This window comes from Lepidothrix coronata, unplaced genomic scaffold, assembly GCF_001604755.1.
Source record: "Lepidothrix coronata isolate B3197 unplaced genomic scaffold, Lepidothrix_coronata-1.0 Scaffold47, whole genome shotgun sequence".
NCBI lineage: Eukaryota > Metazoa > Chordata > Aves > Passeriformes > Pipridae > Lepidothrix > Lepidothrix coronata.
Window position 1 is genome coordinate 464,986 of NW_016690227.1, and position 17,355 is coordinate 482,340.

The 17,355-nt window shown below is 35.9% G+C and overlaps 1 protein-coding gene across 1 annotated transcript in view; it reads left to right on the plus strand.

The window, feature by feature from the left end:
• ABCA13 (ATP binding cassette subfamily A member 13) overlaps window positions 1-10,069 on the plus strand; it is a 174,887-nt gene extending 164,818 nt beyond the window's left edge. Inside the window, exons 53-55 of the mRNA XM_017814892.1 lie at window positions 6,010-6,115; window positions 7,006-7,143; window positions 8,644-10,069. Of these exons, the coding sequence (XP_017670381.1) occupies window positions 6,010-6,115; window positions 7,006-7,143; window positions 8,644-8,733 (334 nt within the window). The 3' untranslated portion in view covers window positions 8,734-10,069. The remainder of the gene's footprint in view (window positions 1-6,009; window positions 6,116-7,005; window positions 7,144-8,643) is intronic.
• The last annotated feature ends 7,286 nt before the right edge of the window (window positions 10,070-17,355 follow it).

The following is a 17,355-nucleotide window of genomic DNA, read 5'->3' on the forward strand; positions in this document are numbered from 1 at the left end:
TTCTTTCCTTTTCTCATCAATCTGCTATCTTATTTGCAACATTTTCTAGGTGTTACAGTAAATAAAGCCACTTGTCTCAGTGGGTACATCCACTATAGCTTGTAAGGCATTCATGATAGGGAATTCATGATTAGGTGTTATGTGATCATGTATTTAAAGTTTATTACATAAGGTAAATATGTGGTTTAAATTTTAATTTCACAGCTCGTCTCCATGATAACACTTTTTAACTTGAGAATTTGACCTTGACGTGTTGATAAGGTCCTTTTAATAGAATTTTAGTGTGTAATATCCTGATTGTTATGTTATTGAAAAGCAGTACACCCAAACCCAGTGGTAGCAACCCATTAATAATGTTACTTACTCCTTTTTTTCACTGTTGAACCCCAGAAGGTGCTTTGAAGAAATATTTTGGGCTCTTTATAGGCTGCACCATCAGCTTTGCACAGAACTAGAGTGTTGCTGCTCCTCTTTCTCTGGGAATATAATATGTAAATAATGCAAGAGTAACAAATCCCTGGTACTTGCTTATATTTGCAGATATACATATATATATATGTATATTTTTATGCATATATAAAAACTCATATGCAGAGAGATTTTGCGTGCACATGTATAAACAATTAACATGATTTTTTGAGGGTTTTGCCACACATTTGGAAATCATAGCTAAGAACTTCGAAGCCTACATTCAGAGAGCAAAGTTGTATCCTGCACTGCTCATAACCTGGGGCAGTCACTGTTATGGCCATGATATTATTGAATACAGAAATTACCTTTAGATGGTTTGATATGAAAGCCCGGAGTGTATGTGAATAAATAGTGCATGTATAATATACCAGAACAAGTTTACTCATTGTTTTAATAACTGTTTCCATGTTCCTATCGTTATCCTGGAAAAATAATGATCACTTAAAAAATGATGAAACAAAATCTATGACTAGTAGGTAGAAGAGAGATTTTATCATTTATTTATGTCTGTTTGTTTGTTGCAACTAATCAAGTTTATCTGTTCAGCAATGCTGAGATTCTGAATAATTGTAGAAGGAATTAATATTTTGCATGTGACCGTGTATTTGCATTTGATTTTAGCTTTTTTTGTAAAAAAACCCATGAGTATTTCAAAATTAATAACATTTTTTCATTCCTATGTATTGTCTTTGTCTGCTACTTAATAGATGAAATAATTAAATACATTGTGTGATATAAGATTATCTTAAATTGTGATGTGTTCGTTTTGATAAATTCATTTCAATTTTTGTTTATTTTTCAGTGTTTTTCAAAGTGGTTTTTTTCCAATGTTGTTCAAGCTTAGTTCTGTTTGTAAACTGTGCTTGTGTCTAAGGCTGTAAGAGGAATAACCTGGATCTGGATCCTGTGCTTCAGCAATCATACTGGCATAACCAAGTTTTCTTGTCTAGATGGGGCCTATTCCAACCAAAACAATATAATGATTCTGTTCTCTTAGGGAAAGTAGAACTATATCTGTCTGCAAATGAATGCAAACCAAAGCAGAGGGGCAAACAGCACAGTAGCAAATTATTCCCTCTTTGGGAATTTATGGCATATATTCTAAAGATGCAGTTTCTTGCAGACATTAAGTGCCAGTGTTCTCTTTACTACTTTTTTGTTATCCAATAATGTAATTTTGAAGTAATTTTTTGATCAAACTAGTACATACACAAACTATGCACATTATATTTCCACCAGTAAACCTTCTGGGAGCTGTAATTTTTGGATGTATATATATAGCACAACATTCTCCAGGAAATATACTCTTTGATTAGTGGAAAAAAAGCATATGGGTGATTAGATGCTTTTCTTATTCATCATAGTTTAGGATATAAGGCCATGTTCTTGATTTCCTGAGGTTGCGTTCAGCAATTTTGACTGGGGGAAAGAAGAGTTGGTAAATTGGATTTGGGAAGAGTGGGATTTGATGAGCTGGTCATTCTGGACCTGCTGTAAGTTAAAACAGTGGTTTCTAGGTTTGGTTTTGTTAATTTGTAGACAAGCTAACTCCTAGGGCTTTTAAATGAAAACACAGATTTTTTTTTTTTGAATTTTTTTCCCAAATAGAAGTCCACTGATAATGTACTTTCTTTTTTATCCTTCATAAAAAAAGGATTTCATGGGTCAAGCTTCAAAAAAACATTGTGTTAGCCCCTCTAGGGACCCTTTTGCGACCAGCCCAGTTTAGGCTTATCTGTATGGCTACAAGGCTTTGTGTTTCAGCAACATCTCTTCTTGTCCCCATTCAAGCCTCTGAACCAGGATCTCCCAGAAATGGGCAGAAGGGAATATTGAAAATTTGCTCTGCCCCAAGTGGCAGCTCTCCTTGATATTTATGAGAATTTTCAGACTTTGGGCAACTAAATCTATTTCCATTCCCTTTGCAAGGCCAGAAAGAGCACCAGGGAAGCATCTAGGAGTCTTCCTCATCAGTATAGATCTGGCTACACTTTATTCCATGACTGTGGCTTGTGTAGACACCTATCTGAAGTAAATTTACATAATCTATTTTTGTACTGCTGGCAGTATGGCTGTGGAACTTTATCACAGGCTGCAAAACTGTTCTGAGAACTGAGGAACCTTTTGGGTGACTTGCCCAGGCTGACCTCCTCTTTGTGATATTTATATCAAAACAACCCTAAGGTCAGATCAAGGACCTATCTAGCACACTATTCTCTCTGTGACAGCAACCAGGAGGAAAAAGTACAAGAACAAGATAAGCACATGCAGTTACTTTTCCACATTGCTCAATCACCTCCAGCAATTTCTTTCTTAGAGGCTTCCTAAGCTAGAGGTGCTTTTAGTGCATCCCTATCATGAATTTTTCTAGTCTCCTATTCAACTCATGTCAAGTTCTGGCATCCAGCACATTCCATGTTGATGAGTGTGCAGTTTCCCTAGGTACTGTAAGGAAAATTACTTCATCTTACTGATTTGGCATTGTGTTTCCTATAATTTAATTTGATGTTCCCTGCTCTTGCATGAGAAACATAGGAGAGTGAAGAATTCTTTCTTAGTTACACTGCTTAGTCATGATTCTGAGCTTGTTAAAAACACCTTTCAACCACCTGTCATCTTTCTTTGATGCTGAAAAGTTTTAGCCTATTTACTAATTCCTGGTATGGAAATTGTTCCATTCCTTGTTGCCATTTTATGTTCCTTTAGTTCCCTTGTTATCTGAGTGGCTCAGGTATCTTGAGGACCTATGTAAATTAAAAGTGTATTTTTGTAGTCCATGCTAAGCTCATACTTCTGCAGCTGATGCTTCTGCAGCTGATGCTGTTGTTAAATACTTAAGTTAAATAGTTTACAACCAATTTGGGAATTTAGATTTTAGTTTCAGTCTCATGGTGGCCTTTCAGCAGGTAAAACTGGGAATCAATAAGTAATACTCCCAGACCCACTAATAAGGGGAAAGTCAAGCGTGAACAACTGGTTTGACTGAGGAAAAAGAGGAAGGATTGAGAGAGGAAAAATATTTTATTTTGTCAGAATATGTGTTTTGTGTGTGTGTTTGTACACTAATGCAGGTGTTGTTAAAGTAACGTGGGAGTGGAAAATATCTTTGTCGAATAGCTTTGAAAAGGCGATGATTATTTTGCAGCAGATGGCTGCTGAATGAGTGTCCTGGCTCAACTCATGCCATTTTAATGATAATGTTTTCCTCCTTAGTCTTGAACTATCAGATGCTAAAAGTTTGACCCTAACAGTGCTAATCAAACCAGATTGTGCTTTTCTCTGTAATTCCACTTCGGGTTTCTGAACTAATTATATTGTCTGAATACAATAAAACAGAGCAAAAAAAAATGGTCAACTCAATTTCCATTGCCTCAGTGTGCTACCAAAAGCAGCTTGCTGATTATAGCAGGGGGAAATGTTTACTGCTGATCAACTCAGTTTATATGGGGAGCTCTTGTACTAAAATGAATTATAAAATCTAGATATAGAAGCATCATAATTTGACAAGCCAAAAGAGGAAAATCCTTTAAAGCTTTTTATCATCGCCATGCTGGTGTTTATGTCATTCACAATTTAGAACTAAACCAAAGTTCCACAGACTTCTCTGTCTTTGTTAATCAGAATTTTGATTCATTTTCTTTGGAAACTTCATTGCATACAGCAATTTCATTTTATGAGACTGTTGAATGTCTCCATAAGCCAGCATTTTTCAAACTATAATTCAATGGTGACTGTATAGAAACGCCAGAAAACTGATCAGAATCAATGATCTCTTGTAAAATGTTGCCTCAGGTTAGCTGTCAACTAAATTGAATACCCTTGTCAACTATATCAATCTTTGTAACAACTTTTTTTATCGTCACATGTATTTTTTCAGGGATGATGTTATGCATTTAAAACATGTAATTAAAGATCTATTTATGTCTTAGTAAATCATTGCAAAGCAAATCTGCCAGACACTGCTTTGGATTCCACCTTATTCTAGATCTCTTTGATGTAACAACACTGTTCATCTGTCAGGCTACACTGTCCAGTAGATATTTCATACCCTGCAGCTTGGACCCAATACAGTTTGATTCGTGTAGCATCCTTCAGGAACCAACAGACAGGACACTGTGTCAGGAATGCTCCTTCTTAATCAATTTCAAGCAGTGCACTGGTTGCATTTGACTGCAATAAAAAATAAACAAAAAAACCCCAAGCAAAGGTTAAAAAACCCTATACTAATTTATTTGTAATGGGGCTTTTCATGCAACGCAAGTTTTTATGCAGAAACTGCCATTGTTGTACCTGAAGTGTAGCAACTACTGTTTTATTCTACACACAAAATTAGGATTGATGCCTGAAATTTTTGGAAAAGATATTTTGAACTCATGTGAAATTCTTAACAGAATAAAATCTGCAGTATAGTCTTTTTCATCGTGGAAACTTGCAGTGCTCTGAAATAAATGAAGACTTTATTGCTTTATAAGAACAGAGGTTCTGATCCAACACGATAAAAGTTAAATCACTTACACTGCTATATATTTTTTATAGCTGAGGAACATGTAGCGTTTCGTGTGAAATATTTTGCTGGGAGCCACTCAGGCACTGGTTAAACTGGACATATATAGCAGAATTGTTCTTTCTATCTTTTATTACCTTTTGATCGATAATCTGTAGCTTTTTCTATTTATATATAGGAATAGGGCACAATCATATAGCGTGCTGTGATACATCCTTCTGCTTTGATCATGTGAAAATGTGCCTCACACAGGTCAGACCCAATTAACCCAGCTGCTGCCCTGAATCACAAGTTGTACACAGAAAAGACATGGGAGAGGAGGGTTTTGGCACAAGGGATTCTTACAGAGGGTACTCACTAGAAACCAAACAACTGGAGTAAAGGATTTGGCAATGAGTAATGGCAAAACTGGAGAATGAAAAAAAGGAAGTCATCCTGGAGTGACAGATGTGGGAGTGTTGAGAAAGAGAAGTTCATTTCCCAAAGTATTCTGAGAGGTTGCATGACCATAAAGCCAAAGAAAATTTGTTAACTTTTCCACCTCCCTAAATATCCCTATACTTGCCTTTGCCTATCTGTAAAACATAGTTGCAGTCACATTGACGAAATCTGAATTTGAATGTGTAGTTTTGTTAACAGATATGAAAAATAGAACTACATACCCATTTTTCTCATTAGAAAGGTTTTTTTGTTTGTTTTCTTCTGTATATGTGATTGGTAATCGTAACTTTTTGCTGACGACTCAAAGCGGTATAGCAATTAAAACATAGTTAATATAAATTCAGGTGTATTGGACAGTGAAATATCTCGTAGTTACTAAAATGTAGGCATAACACTTTTTTTGTTTCACTTATTAATTTAACAATTTTTCATTGAAATTCTATGATTCAATAATGTAATGCTAAAATCACAATAATGCAGTAGGCATACATGATGTCATTTGACATAGTCATAGGAAAATCAATAAAACTAAATGTTCTTCCTGCCCTCACAGTGTAGACAAATGAACTTATGTTTTTGTGTCTCATTCTCAGGTTTGGAGATGGTTATTCAGTCAAGGTTTGGCTTAGCAAAGAAACAAGCTATCGAAGAATTATTTTGGACTGCCTACAACTGCACTTTCCTGGAACACAGTTTAAGGTACAGCTAAAACTCCCTGTTGCAGTATATGGCAGGATTAAGTTTGGGCTGGTAAGAACAGTATATCCATGTTTGGATATTTACATGATTGGTTATATTGATCTTCTTGGGAAAAGTACATATGAATATCCCTTTTATTTTTCTTTTAAGCATTTCAAAAAATCTGAAATGTGATATTGGTTAAATCAACTCCAAACAGGCATTTAGGCAATGTAAAAAAAAAAGCCCTTTCTCTGAGTGAAAATTTCCTTTTGCTTTTATTATTGATGAAGTTGAACTCACATTTGTGTTCTCCTGAAGTAGGATTACAGTGTAGTTACTGAGAGTATTTGCTTTGATTGCTTTCTGAAATGGTCCAGAAATAATAAGTCTCAGCATTTATTGAGATTCTTTGATTTAATACAAAGCCTTACAAAAGATCTATAGCAACTACATTTCAAGAAAAACTCTGAAAGGCCATTAATTCTTATTTTTTATTTTAAACTTTAACTGTGTTTAGGACAAGAATCATGGGAAACAACAACTATCTTAAATACGAACCTGTTTGTGTATATGTTTATAAATCTGTACTGTGCTCAGCCAGCTCTGTGCTCAGCCTTTTCCCAGACTGCATTGTAACAGCAGTAGTCTGTTGGATGAAAAACCTGTAGCTTAAAATTGTCCTAAATTTTTATATCTTTTATGAGATTAACAAAGTGCCATCTCAGAACACGCACAAAATTTGTGCTTTGACTATGAGCAGTTCTTTGTGCTACCAATGCATATGTTCTTTTTTAAAAGATCATATTTTCTCTGTTAATCTGCAATAAGAGCCCACTGTAGCTAGACCAATTATAACCAATGATGTGCATTCACTTTTATCTGTTTTGATAATTTTTACTTGTTTTCAGGGACAACATCTCAATCTGCTTGAGTACCACGTACCACGAAGTCAGGGATGTTTAGCAGAGCTCTTCAGAGTCCTAGAGAATCACAAAGTTTTTCTCCAAATCAAACACTATTCCATTAGCCAAACCACATTAGAGCAGGTATTTTATTATTTTTCTCTCTTTTCTTTCCATGCCCCCCTCCCCGCCTCCATTTTTTTTTTTTGGCCTAAACATGCTGCATACAGCAGTTATTGATGTAGTAGAATAATCTGTTATTTGCTAGGATACCCAAATATATGCAATAAGCCAGCAGTTCCAAGCCATCTCAGGTCACACAGTAATTTCTGCTTTTATATTTCTTTTGCACTGGAGGTGAGCACAGTAATAGCATCACAGTAAGTCACATGTAGTGTGCACAAACATAATCTGTGCTTAGATACATTTAGATGTGTGGCATGAAAAAGGGGGACTGTGAACTGCCACCTCCACAATCCAAGAGTTGGGATCTTACCAGTGTCCTTGAAAAGGCTGAACCAATCTCTGTAAATCGTGGTAAACCTTAAATTTTCAGAACATTTTCCTTTAAGGCTTTTAAGTGCACAAGGAGACAGAAGAGATTCCACACTAAAAACTGTGAAACCCCATTTTGATAAAGAGAAGAACACATTGATGGCAAGGATGGGTTTTCTGGGTGATCCTGATGTGTTACAGCATCTTCACATACAACTTCTTGGTGTGCATACTACATGAGAGTCACATATAGTCAAAATACTGGTTTTCTACGATTGGTGGTGTGAACTTGTTCCTTTTTCCCGTGCACAAATCATTATTGAAGTACTTTATTGAAGAACTTATCTGTCCTGATCTACTAACTGCTTGTAAATTATCTGTTCACTGAATGGACTCATATACTGGCAATTACAGCCTGTTGATTGTTCAGGCATTGTTCACTCAAGCTTACTTCCTCCATTATTCATGAGGATGCATCACCTCAGTCACCCACCCTTGCTTTCTCTCCCAGACTGAGTATCAGTTTTAAACAGGAAAATAGTCCTCCCCTGTAACAAACATGCACCCTGAGTTTGTTTGCATATCAATAGGATCATTTGAATAAAAAATAGCCCTTTCCCTCTACATTCCTTGCTGTCAAATAATTGTGTGATTAAAAAGGAAACAAGCCTTTCTATAGTAAGATCTGTTTTAAAAAAAAAACAACAACCACTCAAGGAGACACATTAGTTGTTCAATCATCACTGCAATCTTCAGAAGTGTGTTTTCACCTTGAAATATTTGAACCCTTATCTGTGATGATTATTGACAGAAACAACAGATTTGGCTTCTTTAGCTATGTCATTTCAAAGGCAATTAAAACCATTGTTTCACACTAACTTGTGCAGCAATAAAAAATAATTTTCATATCTCAATAACACATTTTACCACTATTTTTATAATTTATTAATCCTTGTCTTAGCTGGAGAGGTGAAGAGGGATTATTTCTAGTTTACAAAACATATCTCTAGATGGGCTCCCTCAACATAAGCAATTAATTAATAAGCAAAAGCTTAGGAAAGCAACTGAAAAATATCATCACCTATGTCCCCAAAGATTAAATTCGAGTACTATTATTTTGAAAATCCTACTTTTTCTCATGTCTTACAGGTATTCATTAATTTTGCTACACAGCAGCAAGGAGTCTCACATTCTTCACCAGGATCTCCTGTTGAGCATCATGACCACCTTGCACTCTAGGCTCAGAACAGGATAAAGCTTCAGCAGCACATATATGTGTGTGTATGTTTGCATGTACATATACACACAAGTTACATGCAATAATTTTTCAGCTGTGAGCAATTTGTGTATGAGAAACAAATAATAGAAGCAGAGGTGAATTTGCATTTGAAGGCCAGAAGGAATGGTACCGGTTCTTGGTTAAACAAGAAACTGGTTATATGCAGACCAAAAATCTGCCAAAAGGTAAAAATTAACTGGAATTTTTAAATATAAATGGCCTAATTAATGCAGAGGAAAAAAATGATCTGAAATGTCAGTGCATAGCAGATTTTTTTTTGTGGTGACTGCATTGATTTGGGTACAGTACTCTCTCGCATGCACATTTAATATCTAATTTTTACATGACAAGTCAAGAAAAAAACACTGAATGATAGCAGTAGCTAGGCTGTCACCCAATATTTGTATTTAATAACACAAATCGAGAGCCTTTTGGCTTCCCTATTAATTCAGCTCTGTGTTGTGACAAGCTAAATTAGCCTTTTTATTGTATAAAGGATGCACTGTATTCCATAAGGCTTTATGTTAAAGAGGTTATTAGTGTACTAGTCTGCCTCCCAGTTATCTTAAGTATATTTAACAAGTTTCTATAGATCATACTTGACAATGAGTTTTCCCTTATGCCTGTGGGTTGCTGCTGAAAGTATTCTCAAGTATATTTTAATGACCTATTTTGTTTTTCTCATTTTTTTTTTCCAAAAAAAAGTCAAAAAGAGAAGAATGTTTAATGGGAATGTTAAAGGAAATAAGATAAGCATTCAGACATTGATCAATAAACTTCTCAATAAATATATTACGATGCTGGATACTTCAGACAAGGGCACAGCCTTCAACCTATACTTGTGTAAAAGAAGTGAACACTTAATGCATAAAAACTCCTTGCATGTTGTGCTATAAGAAAAAAAAATATAAAATTTTTTTGGTAGTAAATGGCTGCCTCATCCAAACCAAGCCTTTAAGTCTCCTGTGAAGTTAGCTGATGCCACTTTTATTGGACTACGCTGTCAAAGAGTTGAAATTAAAGAACCAGTGACTTAGAAGTTAATTGCTACAATACGATTTTCGGTGGGCAGGGGAGAAGAAAGTGTACTTGGAGATGGAAGAATTTGATTTTAAATGGCCAGTTTTGCAGTGCTGCTGCTATAATTCCCTGCTGTACAATGATGAAATATTAAAAAACACATATTTGTGTTTTAGGCTTTGCAAGCTCACTCAGATGACTGTTTATTGAGGTTTGATTTGTTGCTGTGGTTTTTGCCCATTATGCTTTTTAAAGTCAGAAATTCATTTTGCCTATTTCTATCAAGATGAAATTAAATCCTTGAAAAATAAATAAAAACCTGAAGATTTACAGGCTTTGTCTGCATGTACATATGGGTCAGAGTTAGTGAGCATATGAAACTGCTTTATCATTAGAATGGCTTGGTATACACAGTCTGCTGCATAACATCAGAACTCTGCCAGGCTCCTCAAGATCCAAAGCACCTAAGAACCATTAAGCCCCCAACAGCCACCATCCTGGTAGAAATACCAGCACAATGGGATGACCATGTTTGATGTGGAAACAGTTATCTTTAATTTCTGCATGAGGCTGGGAGTGAAAAGTTTCTAAGGTCCTCTATTAGAACAAAAAAAGGGCCAACATTACAAAGCAGAGTGTAAGAGAAGTAGTGGAGGTGAAAGAAAAAAGAAAGCACATGCAGGAAACTTGGGCAGAAGCAGGAGTACATCAGCATAGAAGTATCCTGCTTAATGTCAGCATCTCAGGGTGGGAGAAACCGTGTATACAAGGAACAGCCACGGATCTCTGATTCCTAGTCTGAAACCATTCCACAGGAGAATATTTCTGCAGCTCTTGCTTAGTTGGAAAAAAAAAAAAAAGGGGAAGGTATGGTAAGAACATGTGCATATGGGTTTGGGCTTTTTTTCCTTTATTTTTCTTGATATGTCTAGGTCTGTAGATTGATGATATTATGATTGATTGTCTTTGGTTTTTGATTGGTTTTTACAAATTAATATGTCAACCATCACAAGTCCTTAAAAAAATAATGAAATATACACAAGAAGTTTGGGGTTTTGGGAAAGGAGATGGTGCCAGTTCTTGGTATGTAAGGCAGCTGAGCCAAAAGGTCTCATTTGTGTGAAATTCTGAAGAGTGCCTATTCCTGCTGAGAAAGTGTACCAGGGAGTTGAATTAATAAAACAGTCCTGCAGTTTGCTTAGACCAAGGGAAGCATAAAAGCATACAAGACTCATGGTGGTGAGGCTGAAAAATGGTAGCCTAGCTGAATGCTCAGATAGGGGAGCTTTTTTAAGACTTGACTGTGTAACACTAATTAAATGTCATTTTTTTCTGATTAAAATATGAAAGATTATATTAGTTTAATAGATTAATACAGTAAATAAGGTTTGCTTCAGAGTGATGGTTGAGTAGATTCAGTTAACAGTGTTTTTCTTTTTTTAAATTACTTCATATGCATCTCAGGAGACCCAATTTCATTCAGGCAAGTAGCAAACAATGTCTGTCTACCAATCCTTAATGAGTGAAGAAGGTCAAAATCTAATTGAGTGCCAGTGTACTAGGTTCTGTCTCAGAGGATATTTTCCCTTTCCTTGACTTGCAACATTCCTGTAAGTATGCAAATTTCAACAAAAGTATTTTGAAGATTTCTTTTATTTATTTATCAAAATAAATTACTAAACTAGGAGTCTGGATGGGAATGATCATTTATATGTTAATGATGCAAGAATCCTTGAATTCATAAGTCACACAGAAGTATCTCTTAACATCTCTGGATTTGGAATGAAACACAACTGAGGACTCTAACCAATAACTTCTCTTGTGAGATTTTTGTTAGGAAAGTTTAATTTTGTTTCAACTGGAAATTTCTCTGGCTATGAAAGTGTGCCCTTCACCCTGCATGATAAACTAGATTTAAGCTCAAAATTACAACATCAACTGAATATCTGAAATGCTGAACACCAAAACTGGGGAGATTATATTCATATTTTTAAGGGATTATTTCATGGTCTAAGGCAAAAGAAGAGCTTATGCTAAACTTTCAGAAGATTGTCTCAGGCCCTATTTTAAATTTCATACAGTTACAGAATGATGTGAACAAAAATAAACTGTAGGTCTGAACCTTAAATCAAAACATCACAAATTCAGGTGAAGGTGACGGGGTAATTGTAGTAGTGGACAGGATGGCAAACCTCATGAATTGTCATTTTGAATCTGTCTGCATATTAAATTTCTGTACAGAATTTTCTCCTGGAAAGAAAGAGCTTATTTCTCTGGTTTGGTTCAGCCATGAAGGGTAGTGGAAGATGTATATTGGGATTTCCAGCAGAGGAACTGGGCACCTTTTGAGCTTGCTTGTCCTTGTGAAATCTGAACCACTGGGTCTGAAATCTCATAAATTAGGGAGTTGAATTTGACTCTTACTGGAACTGTTGAACTCTTAGATCTGTCTAAATCCAATTTAGGTAAGAATATTGCTTTCCTGGCCTTTTTCTAGGAAGTAGTAAAGCTGACACTGCTTTGATTCAGTTTAATATGATCTAATCTTTTTATGTCAGCACTTTCAATTTTTCTTTTTCAAGAATAGGGAGATCAAAGCTAGATCTCACTTGAAGTGATTGAGAGCTGACTAGCTCAGACAGCTTTCCTGAGACCCACAACAGCTAAAGAGAAAATGCTTCCCTGTGTATTAGATACTTACATTACTAATAAAACCGATGCTGTGGCAAGTGCAATGGAGGTGGGCAGCAGGTAGAGCAGAAATCACAGTTGTCTCATTCTTGCAAAGAAAGCAGCAGTCTGCTGCTATCAACAGGCCAGGTACTGCTGAATGTTTTAACAGATGTATTCTTCATGCTGAATAATTATATGGATCACTGAAAGAAATCAAAACATCTTTCTTCTTTATTAAATTTTTGTATCACAATGAATATTGTTCCAGCAGTGCTCTCACACCTATTGCTATATGAAACTATGTGTGGGGATAAATTCTGACTCCTTTCACAATGACCCTGTCAAAGTCATGATCAGAGACTTTGCACTGTAGAGGTGTATGCACATCTTTAGCTTAGGCAGACCAAAGCACCAAGATTCATATCGGCTTTCCCACAAAGTACAAATGGAGAAAAAGAAAATATAAGCTATATAAGCAAAAGTCAATAGGTGAAATTTCCATGTGCTACTAATTTATTCCAGCTGTAGAACACCATACATACATTATTTTGCTGCCTGTGTATGCCATGGGCAATTGAAAGAAGTGCCTCGGGATTCAGCTGGTTGTGAGGCAGGAAAAGCCAGGATCTTCTAATGTGCAGCAGTATAAGGTAAGATCAAACAGGAGTCCTTCCACCCTCATATTGAGGCAATAAATGCTAGTTAATAATTAAGTGTAATGCATATAATTCAAGAAAAGTATCAAAATCACTTTTTTCTTTATCTTGTACTGACACAGAAATTGCAAACTTTATTCCATATATCATTTTGACATCATTCGTATTTCCTGATCTACATACCTCACTATATGTAATAACTAGACCTCCCAAAAAAACCAGTGTTTCTCTCAGACTAAAATATTTGGGGAATGTGATTTAGCTTCTAAAAATTGTGAAAGCTCGTGTTGTTGGTTTGTTTTTTTTTTCTTTAATTTTATTCAGAGCTAATTCTTAAGACTAAAATTATAGCCGAGATCTTGAGTGAAGGAGCATGTGACATTTATGCTGAATCAAATGGAATATGCATGTAGTGACCTAGCTGAGGAGTTGTAGTCATCTAATACTTTGTAGCTAATGATAATTGTCTAATCATAAGAACCTGAAATTATTTTCTTAGAATTTTGTTATTATAAATAATTCTGTTAGCAATGTGTGAATACAAAATAGGTGGAATCTAGCTAAGAGAGTATTCTCAGTATGTGAAAGATAAGAATAAAGGTCATACACAGCATGTTGGAGTGTTGTCTTTCTGGGGTTTATTTTCCCTAAGTTAACTAAATCATTAGAAGTGGCACTTCTAATTGTCAGTGGCCAACTAGTCACTGAAAATTCTTATTGATGACCCAGAGCTGAGACTATTTACATGCTGGTCACTTAGTTATGTCTTTTTACCTAACTTCATGTTTAAGATGAACTAGTAGAAAAGGTTAATGCATAAAATTGTATTTTGAAGTAATTGCAAGTTGTGCAATTAAAAATAGATTTTCTAGATGTCTAGCAACTGAGTAACATAGAAGCATTTAAGTATTTCCATATATAAAATTTTGCTTTAAATAAATTTTGAAAACAGTATTTGAAGAAATGTGATATAAATTTAAGAGTTACTGTGTGCATAGAGTATATGGACTTATATCTTAAACCTAAGTGAAAATAAAGATGTCTGTAAGTACATGTTTCTAACTATGAAATGGATAGATTTAGCTTGAAACCATTTGGACACTTCTAATTCTACCATTTTGTCATTCATCCAAGCTAATTCATGATAATCGTAAGAAAAACATTACTATTTCCATTTTTTAAATTCCACAACTTGAGAATTCTGACAGTTAAATTTGATTTATATTGTGATATTGCTCCTGAATTTGGAATATTGTGATATTGTTCCTGAATCTGGAATATTGTGATATTGTTCCTGATTTTGGCCTTAAAAGAATGAAGAAATGTGATCTGTTTTTTTGTGAAAGAACTGACTACACAGCTATTATTAAAAGCTAACTAGATGCTACAGTTGTGTTATGAAAAAAGGTATAGTGGAAATGAATAGAGGGCAAAAAGACTAGCAACATCCAACTTTTCCAAACACTAACAAGCTTTCAATTATTCATTTGCATTTACAGTTCACTGAATTAGCTTCATGAGAACAATAAAACATGGGTTCTCTGAGGCACACTCTCAACAAGGGTGTCGGAAATGAAAAGTCTGAGAGGAGAAAGAATGAGAGTACCATGGCTTTGAGCTTTTTCAGTAAGCTGATTCAGCTTGGATTTTTCCCATCCTCTCTGCACTTTCTCCTTTCTTTGACTTCTGTGCCTCACACCTTCAGTTGAGAGTAGCAGGAGCACTGAGCTTCTGCTATGTGTCTGAACTCAGGAATGGAGTCTGACAGCAGATATCTAATGTTACGCTGTGTCTGAAGGGTGCATGTCTCTAGAAAGTGTGAAGAGCCCTCTTTTTAACCACTTCAAGGTATTGATTGTATGAAGAATTGAAAAGCTTCTTGTTGTGAGTCTTGCTCTCTTATTAATACCTTTGACTGCACATATATAGATGTAGCAAAGAAGCTGCCACAAGTTTCCAGGAAGGATGAGATTTTGTCTGCATCGAGGTTACATTTGCTAGGACTTTGCTCAAGATTGTTATTCTTTTAGTAGACTGTTATCTTTTACCCCACTGCTGTCAAGCAATAACTCACTTCATGGTTTTTTGGTACTTTATGTTACACAGGTCTTCAAATATACTCCAACTGAAATAGCCTGAGCATCTGAGGGAAATGTTTCCCTTGGTATCTGCTTTGCCATTTGTCCACTATACAGGTTGCCAGATCTTGGATGTGAAAATCTGTTGGTTTTGTAGGGAATACTGAAGAGCTGGGACTTTTTCTGTTTCACTTCTGCTAAATCATCATGGCATTTCCTCTAAATAGATTTACTGCTTTCAGACATCTTGCTTCTACTCTGCTCAATACCAGATCTCACACTTGATCTTAGTTGGTATCTTAGAATCATAGAATGGTTTGAGTTGGAAGCAACTTTAAAGATCACCTAGTTCAAGCCCTGCTGCCATGGGCAGGGACACCTTCCACTAGATCAGGTTGCTCCAAGCCCCATCCAACCCGTCCTTAAACACTTCTGGGGATGGGGCATCCAAAACTTCTCTGGGCAACCTGTTCCAGTACCTCACTACCCTCACAGTAAAATCTAATCTAATCTTTCTATTTGAAACAATTCCCCCTTGGCCCATTACTACAGTTGCTGATGAGGAGTCCCTCTTCCTTGTAGGCCCTTGTAAGCCTCTTTGAGATACTGGAAGGTTGCTATGAGGTCTTCACATAACCTTCTCTTCTCCAGACTAAAGAGCCCCAACTTTCTCAGCTTGCCTTTATAGGGAAGGTGCTCTAGTTCCCTTATCAACTTTGTGCCCTTCATCTGGACTTGCTCTAACAATTCCATGTCTTCCATCAGAGTGCATCAGTAGGTGTCAGGCAAAAAACACTTTATTCAGGAAGACCTGAAAGAAAACAGACACTAATGTATTATTTTCAAAAATATGCACATGGAGGTCCATTTATTAGAGAATGTTCCCTAGTAGCTGTGTTCACAAGAACAGCAGCTGTTTACAAACTTTAGGTATTATTCAAAAAAGAATGTTTTGAGTCTATTAGTGCCAATGTTCAATATTCAAGAGTAAGAGTGAGATTTAATCTATGTGCTGGATCAGTACTGGGGTTCAAATATGCTTCTTCAATAACTGCAGAAAATTGTGGAGGGCTTTTGGCAGCTAATTTTCATTGACACTTCTAGAAATTAGAGTTTTAGTTGGTTTCATGAGCTGAGGAAAAATGCCAGTTTGACTACTAGCCTTTCTTCATGTAATTTTGAAAGTGATTGAAAAATGTGGATGTCTCACAGAGAGATCCTTGTTTACATAATCAAGAGACCAAATAGTAAATCTTCTCAAAGTTACAGTCAGCTTTTAGGGCTTTTTTGGTGAGTCCAAGCAGAATTGGGAAATCTTCTATTATTTTTTTCTGTTCAATGTTTGAATCTTCTGATGCTGGAATACGTAGTGCTGCAGTTGCCAGTCTGACCGGTGTCCTCGGGTCAGCCCTTTCCTTCGGAAATGAATGGGACATGCAGACGTACAAAAAGCTGCTGGTGACCCCAGCTGCTGAAGTTTCTGCCTCCGTTGCCAAGCAGCATATAAAACAGTCAGGACACAGATTTAGATCACAATAATATAAAGTGACATAAAAGCAAATAGTATGTTTACATGTTGCCCTTTGGCATTAACGAAGCCCAGAGTGGGTGCAACAGTCTAAGTCAATTATATTATGAAGGCAAAGTCTGATGACAAGAGCCATCTCAAAAGCACAGTACCTACCCACAAAAGCCACTATGCTAGATGTAAAATAGACAGAGAAATGCCTGAGAACAATGGCAGTATACCAGCAAGCATGAAGAAACCAAGAACCTGTTGTTTCATCCAGTGTCTTCCAGCAGAAGCATTTATGTCAGCTGGTGGCATTACAAAGACAGTATTGTGACTGTTGAGGATACAACAGAGTTTTTTTCTCTATTATTTGATTTGGGGAAAGGAAAAATCCTTACATGGACTTCTAATATATTGTAATATGTTCTTTTTAAAGGCATATCTGGTCTGCAATTATTGAAATTTATCTACTGAAAAGCATTGACAGTGTTCTGTTACAAAGAATAACAAATAGTCTTTGATAAGAAACCAGTAAAATACAAGGCATTCTTCTCGGTTTTTTGTGTTATTCCCCTTCCTGCTATTTTTTGTCCTTTTTTTTGTTTTGGTTTGGGTTTTTTAGGGGTGGCATATGTGTTTTGT